Source organism: Trichoplax adhaerens, genomic scaffold (assembly GCF_000150275.1).
Source record: "Trichoplax adhaerens TRIADscaffold_8 genomic scaffold, whole genome shotgun sequence".
Classification (NCBI taxonomy): Eukaryota; Metazoa; Placozoa; class Uniplacotomia; order Trichoplacea; family Trichoplacidae; genus Trichoplax; species Trichoplax adhaerens.
Window position 1 is genome coordinate 1,583,864 of NW_002060950.1, and position 13,060 is coordinate 1,596,923.

Sequence of the window (13,060 nt, forward strand, 5' to 3'; positions counted from 1 at the left end):
TCAATATTGTCACAGCTACATCTTCACTATGTTAAATTTAATGCATCTGAAGGTATAAATCAACCTTAACTGTATACATGTACTGTAAGTGTGACGGTATCGAATTTAGCACTTCTAAAGGCATTGCTCAATCGGGAATGTGCCGTACAAATTACTCTCGCATATTCCAGAATAACACCAATGCTGGAGATAGATTAGGTCAAGAATAGAATAGAATTAAATTGAAACAGCTGTTATAATAACTGTTCAAATTAGATTGTTATCAGAAAGAATTTCAGGTACAATGACTACCTGAAGAATTCATCAGATCTGAAAAAAATTTATCTGCTTGAACTACTTGATAAATTCTGGTTAGTTTTATCTCCTAGGATTACTATAAGCCTACATTTAACTTGAATTAAGCTAAAAGAAGATTCTGCACTTTAACGGTTTGCATATAATGGATAACCAGGAAACTGTTTGAGCCAGCAATTACAAAATTACCTGAAATTAATCACATTTTAAGGTCTTTGAATATCTTTATTCTTCTTCGAGCCTAATAGTAATTATTTAGCGTACTATCAATTCCCGAAATACTTCAATCTAAAAGTGCAAAATTTATTATAGCTACAATACGATAAGTCGACCTAACAAATCGATTTAGTCTACACTTACAGTAATAAATAACAGCATTTTCAGCAAATATGTATATATATTGCTTTGTCGTGATATTACTTCGTCGAGAAGTTAAATTTCATTAAATCTAGATTTATCTTCGCAACAGTGATGAAAATACTCACTCTAATTAAAAACTAGCTTTGATAACCTTAGTATTTATGATTTCTTTAATTAGTGATGCTATACTCTAGCATTGCATTTAGTTGTGAACTTTGTTAATAAGAATAGCCTAATCATATCTAAATATGAATAGTATTACTTCTTAACACTTTTTTAACCAGCATTGAATATACGATATTGCAATTACAGATAATTCTACCTTAAGATAATCAGTAAAAAAAACTATGAAATAACTTTTCAATCTTGGTGACTTAAACTAATAGTCAATAGCATAAATCTAAATTATTTAAACGTGATTCGATAATTTCAATATTTGTAGGTAGCCTATTATATCTATCTATTCTACAAATTATGCCTGAACAAGGAGAGTATCACGGAGGACGTTCATCTTGAAATTATGAATGTATAAATCAATTATTTTCTTTGATCTAATGATGGATGTGAATTAAATCTCGAAGATTTTTATAACATTAACTAGATTAGCCAGCTTTTAAGTTATGTTAACTATACTATAACTCCAATTCCATCAAATAAATCAAAAATATTATAAGCAGCATCCATAGACGAGAATTAAAAGAATTTTAGCGTGTTAATAAAACAGATATCTTATCTTATAAAGTACTAATTTGCTTAACTAAGAATTATTTAAAGATATTTTAAGCTAAACTAAGATTGATTTTAACAGTCATAAAATTAGTAAGCAAACATATCTAAAAGTAGCCCAGCAGCATAGAACTTAGATATGCATTTGTGATGGCGCTTGCTGCATAACCTGAGCCGGCTGAGATGGAGCTTGTTGCTGCATAACTTGAACTGGTTGAGGAGTAGCATGTTGGCGCAAAACTTGCACTGGTTGAGGTGTGGTTTGCTGTTGCATAATTCGAACTGGTTGAGGTCTGGTTTGCTGTTGCATAATTCGAACCGGTTGAGGTGTTGTCTGCTGTCTTGGTTGCATAACTTGAGTTACTGGTGATAGCATCTGAGCGGGATTGCTACCTGTTGTAGCAATATATTGCGATTGCTGAGCGGGAATAACACCTTCTTGAACAGCTTGCTGTGGAGAAGCAATAACGGTTCTAACGGGTTGGCCTTGAGGATAGCGATTAAATTGTGCTGGAGAATTGCGTTGAACCTGTTGCATAATACGTGGTTGAGCCTGAGCTGATGGATTAATCGGCCTTGTAACTACCGAATAGGTTGGAGGAGGGTGCTGTTGAGCAGTTGATTGCTGATAGACTGGCGTTCCGATTGGAGTTACAGGCATTTGACGGACAGGGCGTATAGCTGGTGAACTACCAGTTCTAACAGGTTGGACTATACGTCTTGGTGGTGAAGATGTTGCTACAACAGATTGCTGTTGGCTCTGATTTTGTTGGACAATCGGTGATGGACGCATCGTTATCGTCGATGGATGTGGATTTTGAGGTTGGATATAACGTATACTTGATTGTCGAACCGGTTTATGCGGAACTGATGGTGGAACATATTCAATGATCTGATGATGATCAGCATAGTCTTCAGACTCATGATTGACTTCTTTTGGAACTACTGCAACTGGTTTTGGAAGATCATCATGCTTCGATCTGAGTCTTTCATCAGGAGCTTCAACATCCACTACATTGGATGGTGTCGGTAATCCTACTGTTAATACATAACGATAAAAAGGATAAGGATATAGTCTTAGTCTCAATTACTAGAAATCAGCTAATAAGCATCGAATCAATCTCTTGAATAGAAATATAATGCAACACTATGATAATCCTAAACACACCTTTATTCAATTTCCTAGGTGATATTTGATCCGGAGCAGTCTGAGGTCTAGAATCATCAGCTACAACCGCTGCACCTGCTACCACAGCGCTATCATCAGCTGCCTGAAGCAGACTGGAACTTGACTTTTTTTTCTTATTTCGTCTTTTCCTTTTCTTCTTCGATACCGATTTCGAAGCCACATCGCTATCAACAGTCTTAGTGACATCATTGCTTTGTTTAGCAGTTACATTCTCTTCAATTTTGTTTTCTTCAAACTTAACTTTCTTTTCTACATCTTCAACATCATCCTTTTCGTCTTCATCTGCCAACTCTAATTTACTTTTAACAACACCAACTTGAGTATGATTGGAATCTTCATGTTCCTGCTTCAACTCGATTTCTTTAGGTTGATCATGATATTCAGCAGCCCCTTCAACTGTTACAACTTCAGTTGCAACTTCTAACGCTTTGGGCTCTTCAACATCATTCTTGGCTTCTTCAGCTTTCGATTTTACCTTATTTAATTCGACAAATTCAGCTTGATTATCTTTTTCTGGAGGTGCATTATTCCTAAATGGTAAGTATAATAAATGAAAATCAATTCATTCCTTGGTAATTGGCAATCATTATCCAATATCATTAAGATATCGCCTCTACTAGTGATAAGATATTAAGCTATTGAGAGTATCGACTCATCAAACAAATGCCTACGTATAAGCAGTAGTTTTTTATATTTTGATTAAAAATAGATGGAAGAAAATGGCTATAGATGGTAAGAAATACTCAAGGCAGGATACATATGCCTGTAGGACTAAGCTAAAATTTTTTATCATATGTCAAAATAATCCTTGATTAATAGTAACACGAACTTAGGATTTTAAACTACTTACAGGCCTTCTTCGATATCCCGACTGGATGATTTCTCTTCAATTAAACTATTTTAAAAATGAATAAGAGAATTAGATGGACAGAAATGGATAGAAATCATTCTGCTATGATAAACAACTCCGGTTGTACCACGCTATCTCAACTTAAGATTGAAATTGAAATTCGAACTAAAGGAAATAATTTACGCAAGGTATTAAATTAATTATTCAATGATAGTTAAAAATAATTATCAAGACAAACTTACTGTTTCTTGATATCTTCATTTGATGGTGCAACTTGTGATTTTTTCCTACAAAAATGAGATGGAAAATAGATAATTACATTCTAAGATCAACCAATTCCATACTCAGATCATGGTTAAGATTAAGCGTGTATAGAGGTAGGAATAATCGATTCTTGAAACTTCATAACAAAAACTACAGTAAATTACGTGTATAAAAGAAACTTACGCAACAGTGTGGTGATCAGCGTATTCATACTTCATGATTCGTAAAAATTTAGCGAATTTAATAGCCATGATAATGACTGGGATGAAGAAAAATTCGGAAATCCCAATAGAAAACCAATAGCTATTCTAAAATTGAATAAATAGGATCTATTATATATGAGGCAATCGATATTGGAGCAGTATGTTAAGATGAAGCAAGAAGATATGTTTGAAAGCTAACTTACGAATCCATCTAATAATCGATGGCAACCCAATGTTGTAAGGCCATTCCATGCATTTCCAAGTAAACCGGTAGGACTAGCTACATTTACCAACTGTATAAGAGGAAGAGAAAAAGGTACAAGGTAAAGCATGATGCTGATAAAGGATGCAATCTTGATGACAATATTAACTACTGCTATTAACGAAGAATATAGCTATCATTAATTTCATCATCTATCTATCCAAAGTGAGGTAATGACATAAGTCTGAAGATAGCTAGGAGGGAATTATGTTTTTAAACTTCATGGACTACTGCCTTCTAAACGTATTGGATTGCATTAATATCTCTAGTCATGGACGATTATATTAATTCATCGGTATTATTATTGTTCCTATTCTAAGAGTATTCTAGACTTTATCATCAGGACTATTGTAATATGGTTAACTTTTGCTATGATACAATTGCTAATTCTTCCTTATCACATTCATATCAATATTCTAGACTATAACATGATAACTATTTAAGATTAATTATTTTAACAAGCTCAATTACCAATGACTTACAGTGTAATTAGCGTAATTGTTGTATTGAATAGTGAAAGAGTTAATCTTGACTCTAGCGCTATTAACAGGCTGTGAAATAGAAGCATATACATATTAGAATGATGCATAAAAGAACTGGTTTACTGTACGTGGTAACATATTTGATTATACTATAATTAATATTAATGATTTACGTACCTGATAAAATGTAATATTATTGCTAACTTTCAATCGTCTGGTTCCATCGTCAGCAGTTTGAATAGTATTATTAATTGTAGTCTGTGTGGAAAATATGAAGACAGCATTAATCATCTGGGAACGCATAGATAAAAAGAACGGAGATCTTAATTTATTATATCTTAATATACCATTGATGTTTGTGAGATCGATTTCAGAGCTGTCAAATTAGCATTTAGTTGATTCTGCAAAAATTGAATCCATTAAATATATTGGAATTTTATGATAATAGTAAATATTGATAATAAAATTACTAGTATTAAAATAATTAGCCATGCAATCTAGTTAATAATTAGAAGGATTACCTTATCTGGGATAATTTGGCTTTTAATTTTTGCGTCCATTGCTCGAAAGCTAGCAACGGCAAGATCGTATGGCTTTCTATTATTAAGCTAATATAAGCAATGAAAGCCATCAGAATTTTTGTTACTTTGTCAATTAAACATAGCTTATACGTTATACCTCAATAAATCAATTAGGGAGTTACATGTATTAGCTTACCGGGACAGTAGTAAATGATTTGAGATAATCTTCTAGCTGTTGAGCTAATTGTAGCAAATCAACACCATTGGTCATTGGCTGCTGTAGCTGTTGCCATCCAAAATGCGACCGATCGTTAGATTAAACGTTATTAAAATTTATGTTGAATGCGTATTCTCGACAATTAAGTAGGTGTTAGGATACTTACCACGTTTGAAAATGATGCATAATTGATCATTTGTGTATCCATACGATAGCGTTGTAAGCTGCTACGAAGATTAGCTGGCATAACATTGACATTATTGACAAAGTCTACAGTTTTATTTAATTGGCCATTAAGAGACTTAATTTTCTAATCAAAGTCAAATTGGAAATAATGAATTACATCAGCACAAATGTGAAAACCCTTTCATCATCTATCAGCCCATATTGCATTACATCATTGCTACTTACTGCTTGTAAAGTATCAAAAGCTACAGACCAATTATAGTAATCAACGATAGGCTGAAATGTCCTATAAAGTGAGCTGTTATGTTGGCAGTTCCTGTTATTAAAAATAAAGCATAAAGAATATTACATGCTTGCTCATAACAGATAGAGAGTAAGGATATTCAATAATGGAATCAGGTATTAACTATTTCTGACTAGTCAATCAAGCATAGCTATAAAACGATTTTCAGTAGCCAAATAAAAACAAATCAAGATTGCTAATATTGCTCCCTAGAGATTGGAATCAATTTCATTCCAACTCTTAGATATGTAAAATTAAATCAAACAGACCTGACAATGGATGAAAATTTAACTGGTGCGTTGCCATCTTTTAGCCATAAAACTCCCAATGGATATTCGCCATACGCAGTCTTATTATCAATAGTCTAGGATTCCATAGGAGAGCAATAGAATGATGGTTAGCTAGTAAAAGTAGTTTAGAATTGTGTTATATGTCTATAGCTTGAAATTAAATTATGGAACCTTCTCGAACGCTTCCAGAGAGACAATTCGTGGACAAATTAAGGCTGCATTAGAACCAGCAAATAACATGATAGCGGAAATGATGAAGAAGAAAAATCCCAAAATGATCAAGATGGATGCAGCTCTAGAATGTGCAAAATAGCATGTCAAAAAGTTAAGGTTAGAACTTAATAACCCTGGCGATAAAGAAGTTCGTTAGAATTTATTATAAATTATTAGATTCAATGTTTAAATAATTAACCATTATATTCAATGCTATATCTAAAGCTTAAAGTTTTATATAAGAGTATAAGAAAATAACATCATCGATTCCTTACGCCATTAACATATGTCCACCAGCATTGGAAGTTCGAGTTCTATTTCGTGAATCAATTCCTTTTTTATAACCAATGCAGCCTAATAGTACACCAATGTAGAGGAAGAGGGAGACAAGAATGATCACGGCTCCAAAGAAGATGAAAAAAATCATGCTAGAAATGCCAAAATTGACAAACATGAATAAATTTACGGGCTCTCATGTTTAGTACTTTATACAAATTCTATGTATATTAAAATTTTCTTTTAACTTACGAAGCATGATAAATACTAGTGGCAACACCATTAGGACCAATAGCTTCAATAACGTCTTTCTGAGTATCTTGGCTTAATAGTGGATTAAACGTCTACACAAATCACGTAAAATGTTTTAATTGTTTAGCAGCATGGTTAAATTATTCTAAAAATAGCAATCATCTCAAATATATTATCTATAATTTAGCCTTCGTTCGATAGCGGCCCACTATTTATGAATAATAATCAGTTCAACTATATGCTCTATAATTTAGCATTAACTGGATATGAACTACTTTAATCATATAGTAATCATCCCAATAAATATTCTACTATTTTATCTTTGCCATATTATCCATTCGATAGTGAACTACTTTTAGATAGACTTGACTTATAAATATTTTGTCATTTAGCAATTGGTTAACAGCGAGCAACTGCTTATAAATGACACTCAACTAAAATACTGAACTTACATCATCGGTTATTTGAACAAAAAAGTTATATTGATTGGTAAAAGCTATTCTGGCGGTAGTAATCGCTTGATTAGCAACTGTAGAAAAGAAAGATCATGTTTAAAGTTATTTATGCATCGGATTTGGTTAAAAAATTCTAGTTGAATATTTACTAAATGCAGATAAATTAAGAGATACTTTGCAAAATAATTTCATTGTCATCGTAGCTTATAGTTAGTACAGATTCGGGTAGAATTATGAAGTAGATATGGTGGCTGTTTGACATTTTTAGACGGTCAATCGCGTAAAACAATTACTCGTATCATTTCTTACCTTGCTTAGTGTTAGTCATGGCAGAAGAAACTGAAGTTGTGACTAGATTGCAACCCTAAATTAATACCGTGAAGAAAGAATGGCATGAGTAAAAATGGCATAACTATAAAATATTTTCCCAACCTATCTTACCTGAGCTGCTAGCGTTGCTAGTTTAGCAGCAATGAGTTGATCAATATCATTTTTTATATTGGTTAAATCTTGCATCTAGAAATGAATGCAATTAAATGATTTATCGTGAAAACGTCTACATAAGATAGAACGCATCGTTCGCTTTAAAGTATACCTGAGAGAAATCTGCTGAAAATTGAGCTGTGTTAACATTGATTGTAAAATTAGAACAAGCATTGCCGCAAAATACGATAGAATTGGTAATGTTGGTTCTTGCATCCGCTAAGGTCTTGCTAATTTCTTGCTGTAAGCTGATCAATCGATTTCTTTGATGCATGATATTTCGTATGTCTGAACTAGTTTGGGCCATATCTAAAGGATTGGCACAATCATTTAAGAATTCAAGAAGCAAAGCGCGGCAATTTATAACGTGTTTTTGTCGATATTTATCATGATATACATCTTCCTATCTAGATCAATTAATTCAATAAATATACTACTGTTATTTATTTCCCCTTTTTTGTAGATAATTATCATGCTATACACTTTCCTATTTTGATTACTTAATTCAAGAAATGTACTAAAATTATTTACTCCACATTTTGGTAGGTATTCTTATGATCTCTGCGCGTACTAGAGTTATTACATGATTTGGTAGATATTTATCATCATCTATACTAACGTTATTTCACATTTTGCTAAATATTTATCATCATCTATACCACAGTTATTTGACGTTTTGATAGATATTTATCATCATCTATACTAAAGTTATTCCACGTTTTAGTAGATATTTATCATGATATACAGCGTCCTAACTCGATCATTTTCTAATCTACTTACTAATTTGAATATTCTTAACGTTATTGACAATGGTTTGTTCGTTAGAATGGCAAACAAAATCGTTAATACTTGTAGGCAATCCTATAGATTTGATCCAATGTAATAGTAATAGTAAAATAGTTTTAAAAATAAAGAAAGCGAATCATTTAGATGCTAGAACGGCTATTTGTAAGCGCGTACTATCAGCTGTATTACAAGTTAATCAATTAAATCTATATACCATTAACTCTGACAGAGACTTGATCCAGCATGAAATTCGATTTAGTAACCACAATGTCTTGAATTTGCTATATTGTAAAATATTCAATTTGTATAGTAAACCAATTAAATAAGCGGATTAGCATATGAAATGATAGAATCAATTCTCTAATACTATATTCACATGATAGGCAATTGTAGGCTAAATTTTGAAAACGATATTACAAATGAGCGTCAATAATGTGCGGTAATTACTAAAATAGATGATGACAATTTTAGTGCTAAATAGATAGAACAGCAACATCCATAAATATCATCTGTCTCTACCTATACTAAATTTGCGGCATAAAATTGACATTACTGTAGTGATTGAAATTGTTGCCAGGTCATATGGCATTCTATCGAGTAAATCACTCTTATATCACTGGAATAATCAGTCAATTCTACTAACATTTTTTCCTTTATCGACAAAACTTTGTACATCTGTTCTTGCTTTTTGAACTGTTGGTAGACCAGTGCTATAAGCATAGAGCAATTCGCTAACAGCAAAGATGGAGCAAATCCCTCCGGCCCTGGCAAAGGAAATCGGAAAAGAATTTAGTATCAGACAACTTGTTTATAGCATTTTGTTTTAATGGCTTTAATGTAGGAATTAGAAAAAGCTAAAAAAAATTCTATCGCTAGCTATGAGCCACTGGCTGTTTTGGTTAGACGTTAATATATAGGAAGTTTTATATACGAGTAGAATAAAAATAGATGGGGCAATAGATCAGCTTATTAGTCTTGAACTGCTCAATGTAATTATTTAACATCGATAGCAAAGATAGATCGAATGACTGCATCAGAGATTGCGATTTATCAAATGGGAAAATAAGAGAAACTTGATATAGAGTCCGGTGTTTGCAAAAGAAAATAATTCAAAAAATGACCAAGTGTCTATCTAATATCTTATTGCAACAGTCAGTCAGAAACCAAAAGTTCTTTCGAAATGACTATGAACAAGATCCTTGAATGCGTCTTGTACAAATGGGATCATCATGGTAAAGAGGTATTTAGCTTACTCTGCATGGTTAAGAATTAGGGGGTAAAAGGAGAAATGAATAAACTGATGCAGATGGAATAAATAGGGATGATAATAAGTTACTTTATTAAGGAAGAATCTAGGAATAAGAACAGTAGAAGAATAAGCTGTATTGGTTAGAAAATGAACTACTATTTGCTTGATATCCTCATTCAACAGTCAGGAAGAAACAAGCAGTCCCTTGGATATGGCTGAGAACGATATCCTCATTACGAGTTTCTACCCATCGCAAGTAAAAGGGAAGATGGAAATGACATTCATTTACTTACAAGATGAAGGTAGCAAATATAACCAACCAAAAGGAATAACAAAAACGCGTATATCTTTCAGTTTTAGGGGGTCTTTGAACCAATTCGCCACCACAATTTCCTTGACATCGGCAAATACAGAAAATGAGGCCGACAATTGGCAAAACGATACCGATGATTATTCCTAGAATGGCCATAGCCCAAAATGGTGCCTCATATTCTGCAGCCTAGTGTATAGAAAACAATTTGCATTAATTCATTTTACATCACTTGGAATTTTCCTTCATCGACTACATTCATATCCGTTGCCTTGACTGGAGATTGAATGCAATAAGTTATACAAGGATACTTTCTTTGCTTACCTGAGCTACTAATAAAGTAATAGTATCGCGGTTAAAGGTAAAACCAGTAGCACTACCAGTGGAAGGAATAACTTTGGCACCTTTCAGGACGCTGTTGATTTGAGCTAATCATTAAGAATCAAGATTGAAAGAATGTTTAAAAGCGAAACGTTAAACATGGATTCAGTTCTAGTGATGATGAATAATTATAATAAAGTTTTTTTCGTTAGATTATAAAGTAGCTGATGATGGATTAAGAAGAAGGAAGATAGATCTTTGATATAGTTTAAAGGAAGAGGTAGTCAAGAAAGTTGTTCTTTAATACTATTATCTAATTAAAAACAAACACAAAAGGTAGCCATAGAAAGTCTAATTGAATTACTCTTCTATCCTTCACTTTTATATAGTAAATTGATTGAAAGTGATATTTTATCAATTTTAATAATAACTTGTCCTTCGAATCAATATTGAAAGTAAAATGGCTTCATTTTCAATTTGAGTTCAAGTAATGTTCAACAGCTCCAGCAGGTAAATTAGAGTAATTTAAAGTATTTATAATTAAATTCTTTCCTAAACATTAAGAGTAATTGTACAAAAATCAGCTTCGGATGATCACAACATAGTCGTCATTGCTTGAAAATTATTTATAATTTGCTACTACTCCGTTGGTTAAGACGCGTAAACTACTCTTCTTCAATATCAGATTATCGATAAAATAAAACTATCCATCTCTTTCTACCATATCGTTGTCATATTGAAATTTTAAACGCAGTAGTCTTTCCCATTTACGAGCTACATTTTTCTTTAATTGACATTGACTAATTGACTATTCGTCCTGCCTGTCGAGTTATCAATAAACAAAAACATCCATCTTCCTCTACAATATCACTGATATCTTACAATTTTAAAAACGGACGGGTTCGGTACTTTTATCGAGCTACAGTATTCCTACTTGAACTCTTTCCTAAAGGTTAAAACTACGTTCCAAAAAAAATCAGCTTGAGAACACTGCGCTAGCATCTCGTGGTAATGACTTCAAGAATCTCCACCATGGAGTACTACTACATTGACTAATTGACTACAGTGCTCGTCCTCCCTTTCAATAAAGTAAAATAAAATGTCCATCTTCATGGACGATATCATATTGCAATTTTTAACGCGTAGTTTTCCTTATTTCCGCGCTACACTATTCCTACTTAAACTCTTTCCTAAACGTTAAAACTGCTTACCCCAAAAATTAGCTTTAGAACATTGTACTAACATTTCATTGTAATCACTGAAAGAATCTCGATGGGCTAATTGGCCATAGTACTTATCCCTCCAAGTTATCAATAAAATAAAGTAATATCTTCATGGACGATATTGCTGTCATTTTACAATTTTAAACGCGCAGTTTTCCCTATTTCCTAGCTACAGCATTCCTACTTAAACTCTTTCCTAAACGTTAAAATTACGTAGCAAAAAATCAGCTGGAGAACACTATATTGTACTATGTCATACTCTAACTTAAGAATCGCCATAGACTAATCAACTAAGGTATAGTACTCATCCTCCGTATCAAGTTAGCAATAAAATAAAATATTCTTCTCCCTTGAAGATATCACTGATATGTTACAATTTTAAAGTCAGTAACGTTTTTCCTATTTCCGCAGTCTTTGTTAGAAAGAAAGCCGAAAGTGATTATCCAACATTTTCCTCTATGTAAAACTCAATTATCGCCATTATTTTTTTCTATTAAGAGAGAGATTGTTCTTAGCCATCATTAGAATCGATTGTATCAAGCACTTACCATAAGGTAAATCGTTAGGTTGAAGAAAGAAAATGAAATCTTTGACCATTTTATAAAGATAGACGGTAACGACTTCCACTATAGGTGTAGTATCAGGATTACTTTGAGGAGTTGGCATTGTTGGCAATTCTGCCCAAACGATTACACCATTCGGTTGGATATAATTTTGTGTCTGAGCTTGAACGACATAGTTGTAGGTAGAAGAGAGAAGTAGAAAGTACAAGACACCTGAGATAGCCTTAGAAAGATTAACAGCCATGATTGAACAGCGTTAGAAATTGTGATCGGAGAAAGAATAGACGAAGAGAAAATGATTAATCTTGTTGGCAAAAGAAGAAGCAAATTGTCAATGTCAAAAAAGAGAACTTTATCCAAGTGGAGATCAAGGCACAGTTGGTAAAATTTGTCTATCGCTTGTTAATGATTTTTTGCTTAGCAGTCTGTTATCCAAAACGTGTTAATCTTTCTTCTTTTGGATCTTCTTCCTGTCGAAGGATAAATTGATGTTGATATCAAGATAATATTCTATCTCGATATTTTCCTTTTTTCACCAACTGCTTACCCTCGGCCAGGGCTATCAATTACATCGACGAAAGCAAGTCCTTCTCTCTTATTCTGTGTTTATTTTCTTTGGCGTGATCTTAGCAACGCCTCCTGCATGCATTTTTCTCTCAACTCGTTGAATAAAATGAACTCATTACTATGGTAACTTATCAATGACGATATCACCATTAACTCGCTAATCTGTTGCAATTATTCTAGCATCAATCGATTAGGGTATGAAGGACAATGTAAAGGCCATGAGTAAAGCCTCCTT

The 13,060-nt window shown here is 32.9% G+C and overlaps 1 protein-coding gene across 1 annotated transcript; it reads right to left on the minus strand.

Annotated features, from left to right (window-relative positions):
- Positions 1-1,513: 1,513 nt before the first annotated feature.
- TRIADDRAFT_58605 (uncharacterized protein) lies at positions 1,514-12,502 on the minus strand (the record flags this gene model as incomplete). The annotated part of the gene is made up of 27 exons (XM_002114742.1): positions 1,514-2,418; positions 2,549-3,099; positions 3,420-3,464; positions 3,662-3,706; positions 3,867-3,991; positions 4,090-4,179; positions 4,631-4,699; positions 4,808-4,888; positions 4,978-5,031; positions 5,152-5,238; positions 5,348-5,434; positions 5,535-5,678; positions 5,780-5,870; positions 6,107-6,201; positions 6,299-6,422; positions 6,616-6,768; positions 6,869-6,960; positions 7,321-7,397; positions 7,633-7,687; positions 7,765-7,839; positions 7,919-8,115; positions 8,587-8,667; positions 8,807-8,873; positions 9,236-9,356; positions 10,135-10,340; positions 10,476-10,579; positions 12,244-12,502. 27 exons carry the CDS (start codon positions 12,500-12,502, stop codon positions 1,514-1,516), a joined length of 4,080 nt encoding a protein of 1,359 aa, XP_002114778.1.
- Between the last annotated feature and the right edge of the window lie 558 nt (positions 12,503-13,060).